General features: G+C 47.5%; 1 protein-coding gene across 1 annotated transcript in view; it reads left to right on the top strand.

Annotated features, from left to right (window-relative positions):
- The window catches only part of SEMA5A (semaphorin 5A), a 233,930-nt gene that overhangs the window by 166,524 nt on the left and 46,412 nt on the right, over window positions 1-20,994 (top strand). The window contains exon 11 of the mRNA XM_007955665.1: window positions 3,435-3,582. Within this exon, the coding sequence (XP_007953856.1) occupies window positions 3,435-3,582 (148 nt within the window). The remainder of the gene's footprint in view (window positions 1-3,434; window positions 3,583-20,994) is intronic.

Genomic DNA, 20,994 nt, shown 5'->3' with positions numbered 1-20,994 from the left:
CACTTCAGCAAATGGAGGCCCCAAAAGCTCTACTTTATCCATATCATTTAGGTGGGCTCTACTCTGATGAGGCAGCTCTTTCTCAGTCATATGTTGAGTGCCTTCCATCCTGAGAGTCTCATCTTCTGGCACTGTATCAGATAATGTTTCAGGGCCATTCATAAAATTTTCCAGTGATATATTAGAGAGTGGTGTCACTACTATTCATAAGATTTTCACTGGACAATTCTTTGAGAAGTGGATGGCCTCTTCCTTCTTCTGAGTTTGTCTCAGTCTGGAAGATCTATCAGATCTCATCCTCCAAGGGCACTCCTGCTGGTGCAGCCTCCAGCCTCACAGTAGCACGCAAGCCACCACACTATGACAAACCAACAGACAGGGTCATCTCCCTTAGCTGTTCCAACTGCTCCACTCACTTCCTGGGCTTCCCCCTGCTTGTTCCTGCTGACCCTGTCTGCCATTGCCCCTCCCTCCTTGGGGGCTGTCCCCCACCCACCTTACCTGTTCCGGCTGCCAACCCTGTGTGCCGCTGCTTCCTGCAAGTCCACAAGAGCTGCCTTGGGGGCTATCCCCCACCCTCCTGTGGCCACATTCCGTATCTTATTCCACCTCCTCCAGTCCCCATACAGGCCCCTTCCTCTCCCGCTGACTTACACTGTGCTCATCCAGCTTGGATTCCTTCTCCCTTGAATTGGTGCCACCAATTCCATGTTGGCTCTCTAGTGCTTCTGTAACAGAAATACTACAAGGGGGTGGCACTAACAAACTGAAATTTATTTTCTGAGTTTGTTGTTGTTGTGTACTGTCAAGTCAAGTACAACTTGTAGCACCCCTAGAGGACAGAGTAGATCTGCCCCATTGGGTTACCTAAAGTGTCATCTTTACTGGAGCAGATTGGCAGGTCTTTTCTTTTGCAGAGCTGTTGGGGGTTTGAAATAGAACTTTTTGCTTAGCAGTCGAGCACTTAATGACTGCACCATGAGGGCCCCTTTCCTATAGTTTAGGAGCTTAGCAGTTCGAATTTGGGGTGCCAGCTCTAGAGGAAGGGGCTCTCTGCCAGCTCAGGGGTAAGCCCTTGTCTCTGCTCCCCAGCTCCTTGGCAAGCTTCGCGTGGTGGGTGTGTCTCGCTCTGTCTGCTTCCTTCTCTGTGTTTAATCTGCTCCTTTCTATCTCGAAGGCTGTTGGGTTAAGACACACCCACCCTGCCCTGGTATGGCCACATTAATATAAGAAGGAAGCTCAATCCCAGATGGGATTACATCCACCCCTATAGAAGTTAGGATTCACAACACATACTTTTAGGGGTGAAAATTCGGTCCATGACATTCTACCCATTGCCCCCCCCCCCAGAAATTCATATCTCTCCCACATGCAAAGCACATTCACCCCATCACATCACTGCAAAAAGTCTGAAATCAACTCCAAGTCTAAAATCCTATCTTCTGAGTCATCTAAATCTAGCACTTTGGTGCAAGAGTCCTTTCCACCATTGGACAGTCCTCTGGTCAGGCTTGAGTTTACCATGCCCTCTGCTGGTGGCCTCAGCTGCCTTGGGCTCTGTCCCACCCCGAACCTGCAGTCTTGGTGAGCTCTGGGCTGCCAGCAAGATGACCCAGCAACCCCAGGAGAGAGGCGTCTTTGTGGTCTTGCTCTGGTGGTGTTTTACCCCTGGAACTCTGTGGGCCCTCCTTGATTCTCCATAAAGGCAACTCCTCCACGCTGTTCCACCAACCCACTTCCTATCTCCATGTGTGTTCTCTTCTCCTCGGTCCTCTTTCGTCTTTCTTACTTCACTTTTCCCTTTCTACCTTCCATCCTTGTCCACATGCCACCAGACACTCAAGATGCCTCGCCATATTGATGACCTTCAGCTTAGTGTTGCTCTTACGTCCCCTCCTTGGGCCTACTCCTGAAGCCTTCCCATCATCCAGGAAGTTTCCATGGATTGGTGGAAAAGCACATGGCTCTTGGCCACATCTGTTGTCAGGAAACTCCATGCCCCCTTTTAGTTCTACTGCCTTGAGGCCACCATGTGCCCCTATTTCCTGCTCGAGGAACACGTCTTCTCACATGGTACCACTGTGTCACAAGGTGGTGTTCTGCCCTGTGATCCTGGTCCTGCCTGGCTGTCTCTACTATACATCTCAGATGTGATTGCAGAGGGCTCTTTGTCATTCCTTTCGTTCCCTGAGGACTGAGCACTGGATGATGGCATTAATGGGGACAGACGCCACTCGGCAAGAAGACATTTCAGCCTCATCTTTCTAAAGGAAGATGGCCTGGGGCCTAGGGAAAATCTTTTCTTCTCTCATTCCCATGTTCTCTAGATGCCATGACTGTGCTTGGTGTGGAGACAATTGACTGCACATTGTCCCCTCCATCACTGAAATGTCTCAGTAAGTTAACTCCTGAGATTAGCCCTCAGCCCCTGCGGCCCCCACACAATACGATGCTGGGCCATCTGCCCTTGTGGTGCTTTCTTCCTCACTTCCTCATCTCACTTGTGTTATGAAAGTGTGAAGAGAAATTCCATTGACTGTGTGGGCAGTGGGGGTGGGATATTTGCCTAAAACTTGCAGAGAAGTATAGTCGGTCTCTGAAAAATAGGACTAATGTTTGTAGGTGGAAAATGGGCTCTTTTTGTGTAACTTGTGGTCTTTTACGTAGCTCTGGTGGCATGTTGCCTAAGGCATTTGACTGCTGACCAGAAGAAGGTTAGTGGTTCAAATCCATAAGCTTCCCGGGGAAGTGAGATGGGCTAGTCAGCTTCCTTAAAGATTTACCACCTTGGAAACCCAATGGGGGTCGCTATGAGTCAGAATTGACTTGATGACAGTGAGTTGGGTGTTTATTTTGGTTTGGTGGTCTTGTAATATTTTTTATTGGATTCTGAGACCTGTGACTGAACATAACAGTGCAGGTACCTAAGCAGATGAGCCGAATGGTCCATGCTAACTACCGTGCTGCAGCTTTTCTTTAACTTGTGCGAACAGGATGGCAGGACTTGGTTGGAGGAAGAGGACTGAATTCCACATGCGCTGCTGACTGTGTGTCTGTGGCCTCATGGGCTGGGACTGTCCACGTTCACAGCGCCGTGCTCTCGGGGATGTTACTCTGTATGCTCTCACTTCCGTGTCCACTGAAGGGTTTTGTTTTGTTTGTTTCCCTACTTGGCTGCACAGGAAGATCCATCCTGCGTTGTGAGTTTTGCATTTTCCTCATTGTCTTCAATGCAACCCATTGTCTGTGTTTACACGCATGGCCAGTGCCACATCTGCCTCCTTTCTTGTGCCACCACTCAGAACACAAAGCCCCCTCGCCCCCACATGGAGCATGCCCATGTGTCCAGCATCTGTGACACGACCCAGTGGGAAACCCAGTGGCCTCACGTCGCACTAAGCAGTTTCTGTCTTCTCTTGGTTTCCTCATCACAGATACTGCAACGAACATTTGCTGTGCCCCCCACACATGTTCTGGACAGGCTGGGGTCCCTGGGAACGGTGCACGGCCCAGTGTGGGGGTGGCATTCAAGCTCGCCGCAGGACCTGCGAGAATGGGCCAGATTGCGCAGGCTGCAATGTGGTGAGTACCTTCCTCCTCACTCCCCAGCATGGTGCAGGGCCATGAATCCACAGCATATGTGCTCTGCACACATGAGGGTCTCTGTAAACACTAAATGCTTTGAATGCATTAGGTGCTCTGCAAGCCCTAAGTTCTCTACACACTTGAGGTGCTCTGCAAGTACTAAGTGCTCTGTACACACTAGGTGCTCTGCAAACACTAAGTGCTCCACACTCACTAGGTGCTCTGCAGACACAACATGTACACCTAGATGACTATACCTTCTAGATGTTCTGCACACACTAGGTGTTCTGAACACACTAGATGCTCTGAAAATGTCAGTTTCTCACAGAGATAAGGTAGTAAATGCTTTGTCGACACGGCATGCCAAGACACTACACACCATGCACACACCAGCTGTCGTACATCATGTTGATTCCTCTGGTCAGTGAGAATGTCTTAAAGAAATACTGATGGTCAGAGCAGCCTAGAGCCTTCCTGAGCTAACTGTTCACGTCTGGGTAGAAGTGCCCAGGGATCCCACAGAGCTGAATTCCCAGGGAGGAGAACCACGTCTGCCTGCCAATGTCCAGTTGAGTGGCGGGTCCGCTGCCCTCCCTGAGCCTGACTCCTTTTCTGAGAAAGGGGTGGGTAAAGTGATGACTACAGGTATCAGCAGAGGACATGGGAGAGGTGGCTGCTTCCTAGACTGGACCACAGGGGTCTGTGCAGGTCAAGAGGTAGGCCAGTAAACCGATACCTGCCCCCGGGGCCTCTGCACTTGTGAATCAAGGTGAATTGATGCTGGATTTTGGGGGATCATATGATGGCACAGTGGGTAAATTTAGGAGACAGTGAAACTTGGCAGTTGGAATTTCGAGTGGACTGTAGTGTATCAAATGATGACAGTGTTAGCGACCTCATGGTGGAGCTGGCTCTCTGTTGGTGGTGGTCGTCATCAGGGTGATCCCAAGCCAAAGCACCCCTTCCAAGGTTGACCTTTCAGATAATCACCAGGCTGGGCTCCCAGAACCCCTCTGGGTGGGTTTGGACGGCCAACCTTCAGCCATGAAGTTGAGCCCTTCACCCTCTGTGCCACCAAGGGTTCCTCAGAGTGCCTCGTTCTTGTTAACTCACTGGGTGTGTGAGATGCTTTGGGAAATGCTAACTTATGGAACCCTGAGTTTTCCAACAGAAGAATCGAGGCCCAACAAACCTAGTTCCATGGCTGAAGCACTGGAGGCAGCAGGTCCGGGCCCTTGGCCTGTGTCCCCCAAGTTCCTGGATGCTGTGGCCCCTGTCAGTCAATGTACCCACCTGCCTACCTACTTACCATCCCCATCTGATGTCTGGGACTATGTCAGCTCATGATGCTCCTGAAGGCACGCGGTGAGAAGGGCCCATCCCTGCTCAGCCTGTCCTGTCTGGTCTCAGCTGGACAGAGTTCCCCTGTGGGAAAACTTCATCTCACCTACTTGGGTTGTATTTTCAGAAGGAACCATTCCCTGGAGAAGGATAACATGTTAGGTAAAGTAGAGAGTCGGTGGAAAAGGGAGAACCCTCAACGGATGGATGACACAGTAACTGTAACAGTGGGCTCAACCACAGCGAGATTTGTGAGGATGGTGCAGGACCGGGTGATGTTTTGGTCTCTTGGTCGCAATGAGTCAGAGCTGACTCAATAGCACCTAACAGCAACCACAGGTTCTACTGTTGAAACTTCCTTGCATTCCTTGATTCCTGGAATAAACCCCACTTGATCATGGTGTATGTAATTTAGTGTTACCCTTGTGTGCATTCATGAGTGGGGGAGAAGGTCAACATCAGTGCAGAGTTGATTCCATGAGGTGGAGATCAGACATACCCCAACATTCCAACTTTCTTGGACCATTACTGACTCCAGCTATCCTCCCCATGGCCCTCCACTTCTCTGTTGGGTTCGATAACTGATTGAATTGGCCACACAGAACTCAGTACTCCCAGTTAGACAGCTCATTAAGCTATAACTTAGTATCAGGATCAACTCGGAAGTAACAGGAACAACTCGGAATTCAAGATACTGTTCTTCAGTCGGGATCGCTTCCAACAAGATGGCTCTCAGCTTCTTCTGAGCCTTGCCCACCACCAGGCCTTCTCTCTGCCTCTGCCCGGCTCAGGCAAGTGTTACAGCTATTTTGGCTCTGCTGACAAGTGCCTGGAGGAACCCCACTCTGCCAGAAAGCCTCCTGACCAAAAGCCGTTCAGCTTTTGCTCAGTGGGTCACCAGGCCCATTGCAGCCACCTCACACCAATCTCCTGGTTCCTGCCTCTCATATTCCTGCGCCCTTTTTCTGCCACTGGGCTCTTCTGTGGTTATTGCCGTTTCCCACCATCTTGATCCATTGTTCACTGTCTTGAGCCATCTGCAGTGCTAAAGCTCCCTCTCCTGCCCTCCTCTGGGTTTATGAGGTTTTCAGCACAGGGAACTTGTGTCCAAAGATGCAGTCCACTCTAGAGTCTTCTAGATTTGCCCTATGTAAGCCGCCTCCTTGTCAATTTCAAGGTATGGTCCTTCCACCAGGACCAGGAACTGACATTCCCCTCTGTAGACCACAATCACTTATCTGCATACTAATCAACCAGTTTTCACAAGGCCTCCTAATCCTATTGGGTGGTTTTACACCTTCTGTTTGCATAGTAGACCCACTAAACCCTTTGCAAGATTGTAACCTCCCAATCATCTTGGCAGAATTACAAACCCAGGATCACAAAGGCCACATAAGGGAACCCTATTGCAGTACAGTGTATGACTCTTAATACACTCTTGGATTCTGTTAGTAGTTTTTTTGTATGTGAATGTTCGCATCTATATTCATAAATTCAACATAGACTCTAAAACCAAAAAATTTAACTTACTGCCACCGAGTTGTTTCCAACTCATAGCAACCCCTCCTTGGGTCTATGGACGTAGATTGCCCAGTCTTCCTTCTGAGGAGTGGTAGGAAACTGCAAGACCCATCAGATGCTTGGCCGTCGGCTTGATTGATTTTGCTCTTGGGGTGCCATCTCCACTTGGTTCACTCAGGTCTGCAACACCGGTATGTGCCGCAATCACAGGAGACGCTTGCCTGGGCCCATGATTCCATGCTGGAATCTGAGCACTGCAGTTTGTTACCTGCTTTCATTCCATCGTTTAACTGATAAGTAGTAAATACCCACCCTGGTATGTGCTCTGGGGATAGGAAGGTGAGTAAGGGAAGCAGGGCCATGAGTGAGACTCAGGGAAGGGTCCTCCCTGGTGAAGCTGAAAGAAAACACTCTTTGTACCAGTTCCTTCCTGCCTTAGGTGGTGCATCCTTGACTGTGTGTCTTTAACGTTGTTGGTAGTTGCCATCAAGTTGACTCTGACTCTTGGCAACCATGTGTGTGATGGAAGGAAATATTGCTCAGTCCTGGACTATCTGAGACCTGTTGGTACATGTCAGCCGCTGTTACAGCCACCGTGTCAGTCTATCTCGCAGGTGGTTACTCCTGTCAGTATTAGCTGCCACCAGGTCGGTTCTGCCTCATGGTGACACCACGTGTCAGAGCAAATCCCTGCTGTGACCATTCAGAGCTGGGTCACTGAGACGTCCCTGGGTGGGTTCGAGCCACTGGCTTTCCATCTACTAGCCAAGTGCTGAATTGTTGGTGCCACCTAGGAACCTGCTACCTTTTCTCCTGGTTTCCCGTTACCAAAGCTGGGGTGTGTGGCAGGGAATGTCTGCAAGTTCACAGACTCAGCTGGAGGATGGAACAAGGAGTTTTGATCGCAGTATGATTGCCATCTGCTCTGATGCTTGATGAGCTCTCTTCCTTGTGAAGTGACACAAACGTTTATTTATATCACCAATCTGTTTTAATTGGTGTTTTGCTTAAGCTCTGCAGTTCCTGTTCTTTCTTTATTTTGTCTTCATGCTGCCCATGGCGTTATTGGATGTGTGTAATTTTAGATATGAAAACAATTTTCATACATAATAATTTTCAGAGGAACTTGTAATTAACTAAAGACGGAAGAGCAGATGTCAGAGCTTGGAAAATGCATTCACACGGAGCAGTTTTCTCAGATGCCCAGTGTCTCTGGCCCCACGCACTGTCCCTTTAACCCCCCAGGGGCCGTGGAGTCAAGTGTAAGTCGTGGTGACCCTGTGTGTGTAAGAGGGGAAAGGTGCTCCTGGGGACTCATTGGCCGGGATCTTATGGAAGCAGACCACCAGGCCTCTCTTTGGAGACACTCTGGTGGACTCAAACCTGCAACCTTTCCCTCAGCAGCCGAACATGTGAACCATTTGCAGGATCTCCTCCTCTCCCTTCAGGAATCCTAAAATTTTCAAAGAACTGGGGTCTAGTTCAGGAGTTCTCTGTGGGATTATGAGAAGAAATGCAAGCAGCTACTGCTCTATGTCCGTTGTTGGCTCCTATTTCCCAGTAGAAGCGCAAGGTGACCTTCGGAAGCGTCAGAAGGTATCTGGGAACATAGGTCGACTGTAGCTTCTCAGTGCCCCATGATACCTGACCCTCCTGGCTCATTTTGGCTTCGCTTCACTTCATTCCACGGCACGCGCCTCCCTGGGTCAATGCAACATGGCAGTTCTGGTTGAAAGGGCACGTGGCAGACCCTTGAAGGGAGAACTGGCTCTGGCCAGGCCGTGCTCCTGCTGTATTTTCGACCACGCTGTGTGAGAAGGAACATGGCCCACGCTCTCTCTGCGTCTTCCTACTGTCCTGATGGGGCCACTTCAGCATGTGGCCCGGTCCTTCCTGACCCTGTGAAATGAGCCGCGTGGGACTCCAGGAGGCCATCTGCAGAGGACCCAGTGGCTCATCACGTGGGAGCAGGAACTCTCTGTTGCGGAAAGCGGGGATGTGGCTTCACATATGAAGTCAGCAGCACACGAACCATACGCTTTCAGAACAAAGAGAGACGGGACTATTAGGGCCTCAGATGGACCCGGTGTCAGAGCGGAGCCCGCCAGTACGCCCCAGGCAGCTTCCATTAGGCAGCTCATTGAACAATGGCTTTCTGGTGTCATCTCTCACCTTCCCCTAGTGCATAGTGCGAAGGCTTTGAGGTACCAGCCCGTCTGGAGTCATCATTGGCGGTTAATTTCTCTGATGCTCGGTGTGACCTCCTAAGATGCTGTTAAGTTCTAACTCATTGCCCATGAGGAGGAAAAGGAAATTCTCAGTGGCTTCCATTCCCGACTTAGGTTTGCCATCATGCACACTCCAAAATTGTCAGGTCTTTTCATCTAGGTGGGTTGCCAACCAGAAGGTCAGCGGTTCAAACCCACCAGCTGTTCTGCAGAAAGAAGTGGGGCAGTCTACTTCCATAAAGCTTTACCACCTCAGAAGCCCAATGGGGTCTCTATGAGTCGGAACCAACTCGATGGCATTGGTTTTGGTGTGTTTTTATGGGTAAATCTTTCTGGAAGCTCACTGCCACATCATTCTCCAACAGAGCAGCTGGTGGGTGTGAACTGATCACTGTTTAGCAGCCCAGCACTTTAACCACTGCATCACTAGGGCTCCACTGTCTAGCCAGTCCAGCAACCTAGGACACTGTTTTGTCCTTTGCTCTCGTATGAAGGTATGCAGATGGGGTCAATTACACACATAATCTCAGGGAGGTTACTTTCCAGCTCGTTCTTAGCACTGCTGTCGCGTTGATTCCAGCCCATAGCAACACCGTACATCAGAAGGAAACACTGCCCGGTCCAGCACTATGCTCCCAGTCCTTGCTGCATGTCAGCCCATTGTTGCATCCACCGTGTCAGTCCATCTCATTGATCATTTGCCTATTTTTTTGTTGACCCGTTCTATACCAGGCATGATGTTTGTTCTTCTGTAGGGACTGGTCCCTCCTGCTAACACGACCAAAGTACAGAGGTCAGGCCTTCCTCACGTCGAAGGAGAACTCTGACTGCACAGATTTGTGTGTTCTTCTGGCAGTCCACGGTATATTCAGTATTCTTTGCCAACACCATAATTCAAAGGCATCAATTCTCCAATCTTCCTTATTCCTTGTCCAGCTTTCACATGGATATGAGCAGATTGAAAATACCACAGCTTGGGTTAGGGGCACCTTGGTCCTCCAAGTGCCATCTTTGCTTTTTAACACTTTAAATAGGTCTTTTGCAGCAGATTTGTATAAAGTAATACAGTGTTTGATGTTTTGAGTGCTGGTTCCGTGGGCATCAGTTGTGGATCTAAGAAATACTTGACAATTTCAGTCTTTTCTCTGTTTATCATGATGTTACTTATTGGTCCAGTTGTGAGGATTTTTGTTTTCTTTTTGTAAAAGTAGGAGGCTTGGTGATGCAGTGATTAAAGCACTTGGTGATGCAGTGGTTAAAGACGAGTCTGCAGTTTGAACGCACCAGCCACTCCATGGGAGAAAGATGTGACAGGTGGCTTCAGTGAAGAGTGACAATCTTGGAAACCCTATGGACATTTCTACTCTGTCTTGTTGGGGCACGGAGTCAACAGCAACTTGAAGGCAGAGGATTTCTGTTGAGACGTAATCCATACTGAAAGCTGTACTCTTTGATCTTTATCAGTAAATGCTTCAAGGCATCTTCACTTTGAGCAAATAAGTTTGTGTCATCTGGATATTGTAGGTTGTTAATGACTGTTCCACTGATCCTGATGCCACACTCTTCTTCATATAGTCCAGCTTCTCAGATTATTTACTCAGCTTACAGATTGAATAAGTATGGTGAAAGGATACAACCCTGACACACTCCCTTCCTGATTTTAAACCATGCAGTGCCCCCTTGTTCTGTTTGAATGACAGCCTCCTGATAGCACAATTACATGTTCTGGAATTCCCATTCTTCTCAATGTTATCCATGATTTGTTATGATTCACACAGTTGAATGCCTTTGCATAGTCAATGAAACACAAGTAAACATCTTTCTGGTATTCTTTGCTTTCAGCCAAGATTCATTTGACACCAGCAGTGATGTCCCTTCTTCCACGTCCTCTTCTGAACCCAGCTTGAATTTCTGGAAGTTCTCTGTCAATATACTGCTGCAACCGCTTTTGAAATGTCTTCAGTAAGATTTTACTAGTGTGTAATATTAATGATATTGTTTGATAATTTTCACAATCTGTTGAATCAGCTTTCTTTCAAATGGGTGCAAAAATGGATCTCTTCCTGTCAGTTAGTGAGGTAGCTGTCCTCCAAATCTCTTGCCATAGACGAGTGAGTGCCTCCAGCACAACATCTGTTTGTTGAAGCACCTTGATGTGTATTTTGTAACTTCCTGGAGCCCGTTTTTCACCAGTGCCTTCAGTCCACCTTATACTTCTTCCCTCAATACCATTGGTTCTTGATCATATGCCAACTCCTGAAATGGATGAACATCCACCAATTCTTTTTGGTTACAGTGACTCTGTGTATTCCTTCCATCTTCTTTGGATGCCTCCTGTGTCTTTCAATTTTTTGCCCATATATTCCTTCAATATTGCAGCTATAGGCTTGAATTTTTTCCAGTCCTTTCAGCTTGAAAATTCCCAGTGTGTTCTTGCCTTTTGGTTTTCTAACTCCAGGTCTTGGCACATTTCATTCTAATGCTTTGTCTTCTCAAGCTGCCCTTTGAAAGCTTCTGTTCAGTTCTTGTACTTCATCATTTCTTCATTTGCTTTAGCTACTCTCTGTTCAAGAGCAAGTTTCATTCTCTTCTGACACCCATTTTGACATTTTCTTCCTTTCTCGTCTTTCCTTTAATTTTCTTCAGCTTCAACTTAAACTTGTATAGGCAGCCCCTGGCCGTTTTCTAACTGATGATATTGAGGTCTTCCTTCAATCAAGAAATAGTCAACTTGATTCCTGTGTATTCCATCCAGCAAAGTCCATGTGTATAATCACTGTTTATGTTGTTGAAAAACATATGTGCACTGGATAAGTTATTGGTCTTGCAAAATTGTATCATGGTATCTCCAGCATTGTGTCTGTCACCAGACCATATTTTCCAACTACTCATTCTTCTTCATTTTCAGTTTCACATTCCAATTACCAGCAACTATCAATGCATTTTGATTGCAGTTTTCATCAGTTTGGTCAGCAAGACTACTGAAGTTGGTAAAAACTTCAGTTTCTCAATTGTAGGCATTAGTGTTTATTGTGTAAATTTGAATAATAGTTGTATTAACTGGTCTTCCCTGTAGAGCTGTGGGTATTATCCTGTCATTGATGGCATTATACTTTAGGAGAGTTCTTTTTGACAAGGAAGCATTGCTATTCCTCTTCAAATTGTCATTCCTGGCATAGTAGATCATAGGGTTGTCTGATTCCAAATGGCCAAAACCAGTCTGTTTCAGCTCACTGATGCCTAGGATATCAATCGTTATGTGTTCCGTTTAATTTTTGACAACTTCCAGTTTTCCTAGATTCATACTTCATACATTCTACATTCCAATGATTAATTGATGTTTGCAGCTGTTTCTTCCCATTTTGAGTCATCATTTTGCCCCATCAGCAAATGGAGTTCCTGAAAGTTTTACTCCACCAATGTCATTAAGGTCATCTCTACTCTGAGGAGGCAGCTCTTCCCCAGTCATATTTTCCGTCATAAGTGCCTTGCAACCTGAGAGGCTCATCTTTCCACACTGTATCAGACAGTGTTTCTGGGATGTTCATAACACTTTCAGTGGCCAATTTTTCAGAAGTAGATCACCACATCTTTAGTCCACATCAGTCTGTCTTAGTCTGGAAGCTCTGCTGAAACCTGTCCACCATGGGTGACCCTGCTTGTATTGAAATACCAGTTGCATAGCCTCCAGGCTCACAGCAACACACACTCCACCACAGTGGGACACACTGACAGACAAGTTGTCAACTTTCCAACCTAGGAGGAAAATGCATCCCTCCTATGGGTTGACTACCAGCCCTAGGTAATGGATGTGCCTGTATCTTGGCACCCTGTGTGTCTTATTCATATAGACCCTGATAACAACACATCTAGGCTCTGTGTCTCCGTTCTCTTCTACGTCAATGAATACAGAGACTCAGGAAGCCATTAAGATACATTTCTGAGCAGTACAGACTTATGCTCAGGTCTTTATATTCTTACTGATCCTTGACTGTTTATTTTATTAGTTATTGAGATTAGTTATTAGGTATTGTTAATTTCTCCCACCATGATTGTGGATGTTTCTATTTCTCCTTTCAGGTCTGTAAATTTTTGCTTTTCTGGATGTGGAATTTATGTTAATTAGTGTCTCATCTCCTCTCTCCCCTGTCTCCTCTCTCTCTCTCTTTCCTCGCTCACTCTTCTCTCTCCCTCTCCCTCTCTTTTCTCTTTGTCTCTCTCTCTCTCCTCTCTCTGTCTTCTCTTTCTTCTCTCTCTCACCAGGGGCCAGGTCACCTCATCCCCATTCAGTTGGGGTCAGCTCATCCTTTTCCATCCAAGCTACTGGGACAGTGGGCTCAGGAGTCCACATAACTCTCTACACTTAAGACCACCCAACCCTTTCACTCTCTCACTCCTAGACTCCACGGGGTAGGTCAGTGGGTGCCAATGGAACGTGTCCAAACTTAGCCCATCTCTTTGTTGCTGAGTGTGTCCTACTTTCATTAATCTTGTTGACCAGATGGTTACTCCAAGTGAACATACCAAGCTATCTACTCAACAGCTTCCATTAGCTCCCAATCCTATTCCAACACATCCCATTGCATAAGGCTGTGACCCACATGGACATCCTTTTACTGCTGATTCACCAAGCAGGTCATTGGTCAACAGAACCTTCAGTCATCATGGTACTCTCAATCAAAGTCCAGTATAATTGTCTATGAAATGCAAATCTCCTGATATCACTAACTTTTGGCACAAGCTCCATTTACTATTTCCCCTTTTCACATGTCCAGTCAAGTATTGCCTGAAGTGTGGACTTACACACTCAGTTTTTTTCTGCAGTATTCAATGTCATTTTCATATTATACAACAGCAGGTAGGGAAAATATTCCTTCAGTCAGACAAACACTACATACAGATAAACACATAATCTTTATAACATTCCAGTTTCATCTCCTGTTTTCCATTCACTGATTCTCTTACCTATATGTTAGCATATGCCCGTAGGTTGCTGGCTGGGTTGAACCAAAAGATCCTGGCCCCCTATCAGTCATCTTGCTTAACATGCTGGGCTTTAACTCAAAGCCACACCGATGCAGCTTGCCTATCCACTGCTGCAGCATAACATGTCTGGCTTTCCTTTTACCCATTACAGATAGCAAAACTGTCTTATCCCCTGTCAGTTCATCCTTTCTTCTCCAAAACCTTGAGTTTCCATGAGTCAGGAGCCATTTAAAAAAATAATAAATAAATAAATCCCACTTCTGACACCAAATGTATTGCAGTGGTAATAGTAGTAGTAACAGTATCATCAGATCCTGTCTAACTTCAGGAAGAATGAAAATCACCAGTAGACTAAAGCTAATTCCTATGACAGAGGTCAGACATATCCCACTCTCCATCCTTTTTACCAATTCTGATGCCAACTGTGCCTCCCATGGCACTCTCTGCTTTTCTGCTGGGTTTGATAATCCATTGCAATAGCCACACAGGCACAGACCATATTTACAGTTAAGTGGTTTATTAAGGAAGTAATAGGGAACAACTCAAGATCAGGGTCAGGAAGCACGTAGGTAGAATCTCCCTTCTTCAGTGCAGGACAGATCTCTCAGCTCCTCTAAGCCATGCAGGCTCATCTCAGCCACGTCAGGACAGACTCCTCTAGCCCCCTCAGGACAGGCTTCTCTTGGCCCTGCCATTTGTCACCATCTGTCATCACTAGCTCTGCCATTGGACTCCTTCCAGGTTTCTCGCTGCCTTTAGTGTTTCAGCTCTTGACTGTGTTACAGATCTTTTAGGATTGTCCTTGCCTCCTCTCTCTACTTTTTCTTTCTGCTTTCTCCTATCAGACCATCCCCTCCCACCATGTTAGTCAGACTGTGTTGCCGTTCTTGACTCACTTCACACTCATCCCCTCCCACCATGTTACTTGGTGTTGTGTTATAGTTCTTGACTCACCTTACACTTATCCCCTCCCACCACGTTAATTGGGTTGTGTCATATTCCTTGATTCACTTCACATTCATCAACCCAGGGGTTGTCCAATGCTGTTCCTTCAACCAACAAGGCTCACACTCTGAATAGGAGCCCCATTGTGATGTGGGCTGGATAGAATATGAATGTGGAAGCTACGACCCTTGACTTTGAGAAGCTCTCCATCTAGGAGGAGAGATACTCATGAAGCCCAAGTCACAGAGATGTCAGGTAAAAGGGTTGTAACCGAATGCAGGCTACAGGTGATCAAGGCATAGGAGGAGAGCGCCCTGTACACTGAGTCCCTGGGGGGTGCAAATGGGTAAGGCACTCAGCTGCTAGCAGAAATATTGGTGGTTTAGGTCTAACCAGAGATGACTCAGAAGAAAGGCCTGGTGATCCAATTACAAAAACTCTCTTACGAAAACCCTGTGGAGCTCAGTTTTGTACTGTCCTACATGGGATCACCCTGACACATGTGGTTACATCCAGGGCTTTGATCTAGTTCATAATAGTTGGGTCCTGGCCGACAAAAACAAGGCCAGTGTATGTTGCATAGCTACTGAATCATTGGCAAGGCCAATTTTAACTTGAGTAGGAAGCAGGCAGCAGTACCCACTCAGAGATGGCGGCTGACACATGTTCAAGGCAGCACAGTAAGGAAGGCGGCAACCTGTGATTTTTCCAAATTATCATCTGGGTCCACCTGTGTTTTACAAATTCAGGACCATTCATTCCGGTTTTGCTTTGTCAGCCATGACTGGACCGGGAAAAACTGGTTCAGAGCTCTGAAATTTTGTCCTTCCTGCCTGCCTGTGTAAATACTGTTTCCACAAATGCTTGTCTTACCCTCTGTAGTCTGTAACTTCCTATCAACCCCACCACGTGCTGTGACATCCAGCCCCACCCCTCCACCATGAGCTGGGACGTCCCGCCTGCCCCCACCCACAGGCTGTAATGTCCCGTGTCCCCCCCATGCAGATGGTGATTTCCTATCTCCCCCCAGTGGGCTGTGCCATCCCACCCCCCACACACACACAGCCAGTGACATCCCATCCCCCCACACAGGCTGTGATGTCCTGTCCCCCCCATGGGCTGTAATGTCCCACCCCCCCACGCGTGGGCTGTGACATCCCACCCTCCTGTGGGCTGTGACGTCCAGTCCTGCCCCCCATGGGCTGTAACCTCCTGTCTAAATATGCATTAGAACATTCTTGGGAAGGGCATTAACAAGATGAGATGCTATGGAGTACTGAGGAATGGACGGTCAGAAAGAAAAGTGGTAGGCCCTTCTGTTCACAGTAGGAGGGAAAACGTCAGGTCCCCCTGACGAGTCCCATGTTGTTTCTCCCATTTCCCTATGTGTGTATGGAAATTAGACAGTCCTGTCTGGCAAGGACATTGTGTGTGTGCAGCTACCCGAAGGAGTGTTTCCCCTGAATGAGGAGAAATTAAAGCAAAAAGCAGTTGATATTCTTACTAAACTCTAATGTTTCCTGGAAGAGAAAAATAAATCGCAATGCCGCACACAGTGCAGAACTCTAAATATTTCACCTGGGACAGGATTGTGCTGCCTGGAAGATGGCTTTCAACAAGATGTCCCTTTTCCTTATTAAAGAGTCAGCGTTCTAGAACCAGACACTGGTTCTTGTGCTGCCTTGTGGGTCTGGATGGCCTCTGTGTACGGACGTCTCAGAGACTGCTCTTTTAGTTTCTGAGTTGCTGTGTATGAAAGCTTGATGTAAGGTGAAGATAAGGGGGAAAGCTGGTAAGGCTGAAAACAAAGCAGTCAATAAACAGCAAGCATCATGATAAAGATCGGGCTGAAAATACGGATTTGGAAGTGGGTTTGATCGTTTAATCTCCATTTTCCATTTTAGAAATTTACAGCAGAAGGTTTCAAGTCAGGTTTAGGCAGATGAAAATCCATACTGTAGCGCAGCTTGCAGCATTTGTGTAGACGGCAACTCATCCTTTGTTTTATGGTAAACTTCTGGGTAAATAAAGTGACGTATTATCATAAGTGTTTTAATGTTGGAGTCTGACTTATAAGTTTGACTTAAATACACCAAAGGCCTTGACTCCAGTGGATTCCTTGTCTGCGTGTACAGACCCCTGCAAACTAAGGTTGCCTGCACCAGGCCTCCTGTAGGAAGCAGGTGAGTGACATGGGGTTTGCGGTCCCATACCCTGTGCAGAGACTCCGTGACCTCACGGTGGCCGTCTGCCTGTCCTCTGATACCCACAGCACACGTCTGTCAGGAGGTTGTGTGGCTGTGATGTTGGACAGTTTCAGCAGAGTGTCCAGACAGAGACAGAGTAGGAGGAAAGCCTGGTGGCCAGCTTCCCCAGATTGGCCAGTGCTTTGCACGGTGGTCCAGTCACAACGGTCCAATCACAATCGTCCGAGGGGATGGTGCGGGACCAGAAAGCGTTCCATCCCATGGTGCTGGGTCGCTGTGAGTCGGGGGCAGCTACCAACAGCAGTAGCAGCCAGCAAGCTAAAAGCCCTGTCTTCCAGTCTGTCACCCAGACAGACGTACAGGGAGAACCCCCAATGGGGCCAGAGGAAGTGGCAGAGCTGGCCTGACAGGTAACATGGAGGCTGAAAAAATCAAAACAGATGCAAGAAATGTGTGGACGTGTGTTTCAGCGGCGACGAAAAGAGCAAAAGGAAAGTCCAATGTATCAACAGTATCGTCAGTAATAGGGACACGGAATAGAACCACAAGTGCAAACAAGCAGTTAAGTTTCAGAGAGAGGGTTTTCTGTCTTAGCAATCAATCCATCAGCTGTGGTCAGTTAGAAACCGTTTTGTGAGGATGTCATCACTTTGTTCACGCGAACATCAGCTTTTGAAATCTTAGTGTTGCTTCCTTTCTCGTGCTGTAGCATGTATACATATGACCTGGCTTTGACCTTTCCAGCCTTCCTCACATGTAAATTCAGCATCTGCCCAACCATCCTCACTGCCCATTCCCCAAGGTGTTCACTCTGGGGACCGTTCACTCCGGAGCGTTACCACGTGTATGTGGGCTCTGCCATGGAGCACAGCGTTTGTCCTCGGTCCCCGTGTCCCTCTGCCTGGGGGGCCCAGCGCTCATTGTGAATAGATCTCCAGCTCACAGAGGGAAGCCCAGGAAGGATGAGGAGGGCCATAGCCCCCCAGGTCTGAAGCCAGGAATAACCTTGGCCATCAGTAGGTGACCAGATGTCCCAGGAGGCCTCACTCGCTGCACTCTGCACGGAGGTGACTGCTGACCTGTGCACACGTCTCACCCATTTATAATACTGAGGCACAAAGACTTTTATGTCTGTATTAAAAAGCATCAGGACTTGTCCTCACGTCTTTTGGGAGTGTGCCCCACCCTTTAACCATTGAGCCCTGCCTGCTTGCAAGCAGGGCTTTAGCCCTTTCTTGAGGCCACGAAGGCTGCATTGGTGCTTTTGCTTTGTTTTCTGTGAGCAGTGATGTCCCACCAGCGAAAATAAACACAGCGGTTGCTGTGCAGTAAACTCCAACTCAGGGTGACCCCGTGTGCGTTAGAGGGTTCTCAGGCTGGTTTCTCAGGAGTAGATCACCAGGCCTTTTTTCCGAGGTGCCCCAGGAGTCCTCAAGTGAGTGCTCTCAGCCGCTAATCAAAAGGTTGTAGGTCCATTTCCACCCATGGTGCCTCAACAGAAGGGCTTGATGATCCCACTACTGAGGGGTTGAATGAATAATTCGGAAATGGTGGTTCGCGGCAGCCAAAGGCTGGGTGCCACCCCACCCGTGGTGGTCATCTGTGGTGAGGGAGAAGGACAACCTATCCTTGTATGAAACTGGTCCACCATGAGACACCGTGTCCTGGGCCAGGTGGCCCACGGAGTTGATCAGTATCAGTGACTACATCTTCCTGCACCTGAGCTCCCATAGGACCTGGTTGGTGGAGGCTTGCAGGTCCTGGGAGTGGAGGGTGAACAGTGAAGTGCTCAGCTAAGTGAAAGGTTGAGGGTACGTGCACACACACCCCAAGGTGCCTTGGAAGATAGGCCTGCAGCTCTGCTTCTGAGAGGTCTCAGCCACGGACGTCTCTGTGGAGCAGTTCTGCTCTGCACATGTTGGGGTGCCATGGGTGGGAATTGACTCATTGGCAGCTGCTTTGGTTCTGGTTATGGTCTGAGGGGCTTTGGGCATCTTCTTCGGTCTCTCTTGAGCCTCCCAGGTTTGCTCTCACTAGTAGTATCTGAGATGCTCTGGGTGGTAGCCCAGCATCTGGCACATGGTGTCCCAGCACGGACCATGATTGCTGAAAGATGAATGTGGACAGGAGGAGAGCTGGACGTCATGACCTCCTGTTACCACAGAGGTGTCTTTCATGGCAAATGCCATTTAGGGAATGTCACTTTGATCTTTAATTTTAAATCTATGAATGTCTGAATTAAGATACTTCAGTCATTTACCCCAATTAATGGAAGAAAGTACTCATGAAGTAAAAGAAATGGAACTGAAACACTTTATTTACGAAAAGATAGCTGTTGCAAGATCTTTATTTAACAGGAAAATTGTTCATTTTCCATACTAATTAGGCAAACAGAAAAGGACCAAAAATTCAATTTCTGGAGATTTAAATTACAGGGAAAAGGTGTTGACAACACATACATATATTCCTATTCCCAGATCTGCCAAGAGATGGGATCCCAGCACAGAGTCAAGAAAGACCCAAGAGTTCTGGATATTTCCACAGTGGTGAATTGGCAGAAGGCCCTTGGCCTTTGGCCTTGGCAGTGAATCCTCCACCCATATCCACATGCCCCAAAGTTTGGGATAAGCTGGGAGTTCTGTTCCCATCTGAGCTAATTACTGCAGGAATGTGGACTGACAAAAAGATCAATTTCATGTGAACTGGGGCACAAGTTCACTTAGAGTATAGTGTTCTCTAGGTTATCCCAACACAGGCTAATGCCAGTTAGACTTAAAGCCCTTTACCAGTTAAGTAAGTCTGTGCTGCAGGTGTGACAGCAAAGGGATGATTAATGGATCACTGTGACTGCCCGTGTTTTCTCAGCAGAGTTAAGGTGGTCAGTGGATAGTGGTGGGCTTTGGAGAATGTCCGTAGCTTCATGCTTTACCACACACAGCAGGGTAGGCTGAGGTCCCACATGTACCCTTGGATGGCCTCACCTGCCTGGTGAGCTGTAGCTGGTTTATGTTGTGGGGACAGGGCACTTTCATCGTTACTTCTGGGGATAACTGCTCATCTCCAGTAAACTTGCCCCTCCGTGGATGCTAATCACTGCAAAGGCATTAACCCATTCACTGCTCCCTCATCATCATGGTGTGTTTGTTAATGCCCTCATTGTAGAAAGGAGAAAAGCTAGTCACGAGGTTAAGGACTTTCCCCAAGGGGTTGAAAGAGTGGTGCCCTGGGCAGGCCCTGCTGGCTCTGGTTCTCATGCTGGGCCTCCCCTGCTTGGAAGAGAGGAGACAGCTGCACACTAGAACTGAACACCTGATTTTGAATCAACTTCCCTAGACTATGCACAGTGCACTCCCCACCATCATCACTCCTGGGAACGCCCCCCACTAGCAGTCTTGGCCACCACTAGTCTGTCACTTTGTCGTACTGTGCTGGCTTGCATGTTGCTGTGAGGCTGAAGGCTATGACACTGGTACTTCAGATACCAACAGAGTCACCCACAGTGGACAGGTTTCAGCAGCACTTCCAGACTAAGACAGACTCGGAAAAAGGAAGGGGTCATCCCCTTCTCAAAGTATTGGCCAGTGAAAACCTTATGAATAGTAGTGAAACACTGTCTGACGTATTACTGGAAAATTTTATGAGTAGCCCTGAAACACTGTCTAATACAGTGGTGGAAGATGAGCCCCTCAGATTGGAAAGCACTCAAAATGCAACTGGGGAAGAGCTGCCTCCTCAAAGTAGAGCTGACCTGAATGACATGGATGGAATAAAGCTTTCAGGACCTCCATTTGCTGATGGGGCATGACTCAAAATGGAAAGAAATAGTAGAGAACATCTCCTTAATAAGAACATGGAATGTACGACGTACAAATCTAGGAAAATTGGAAGTTGTCAAAAATAAAACGAAATCCATAAAGATTAATGTCCTAGGCATTAGTGAGCCAAAATGAACTGGTTTGGGCCATTTTGTATCAGACAACTGTATGTTCTACTACACCAGGAATGACAAATTGAATAGGAATGCTGTGGCATTCATCATCACAAAGAATGTTTTAAGATCTGTCCTGAAGTACAATGCTCTCAGTGACAGGATAATATCCACATGCCTACAAGGAAGGCCAGTTAATACTACTGTTATTCAAATTTACGCACCAACCACCAAAGCCAAAGATGAGAAAATT

Source organism: Orycteropus afer, unplaced genomic scaffold, assembly GCF_000298275.1.
Source record: "Orycteropus afer afer isolate SDZICR_OR568_19922 unplaced genomic scaffold, OryAfe1.0 scaffold00527, whole genome shotgun sequence".
Lineage (NCBI taxonomy): Eukaryota > Metazoa > Chordata > Mammalia > Tubulidentata > Orycteropodidae > Orycteropus > Orycteropus afer.
Note: the sequence above shows the minus strand (reverse complement) of the source record. Positions and strands in the feature narration are given on the sequence as shown.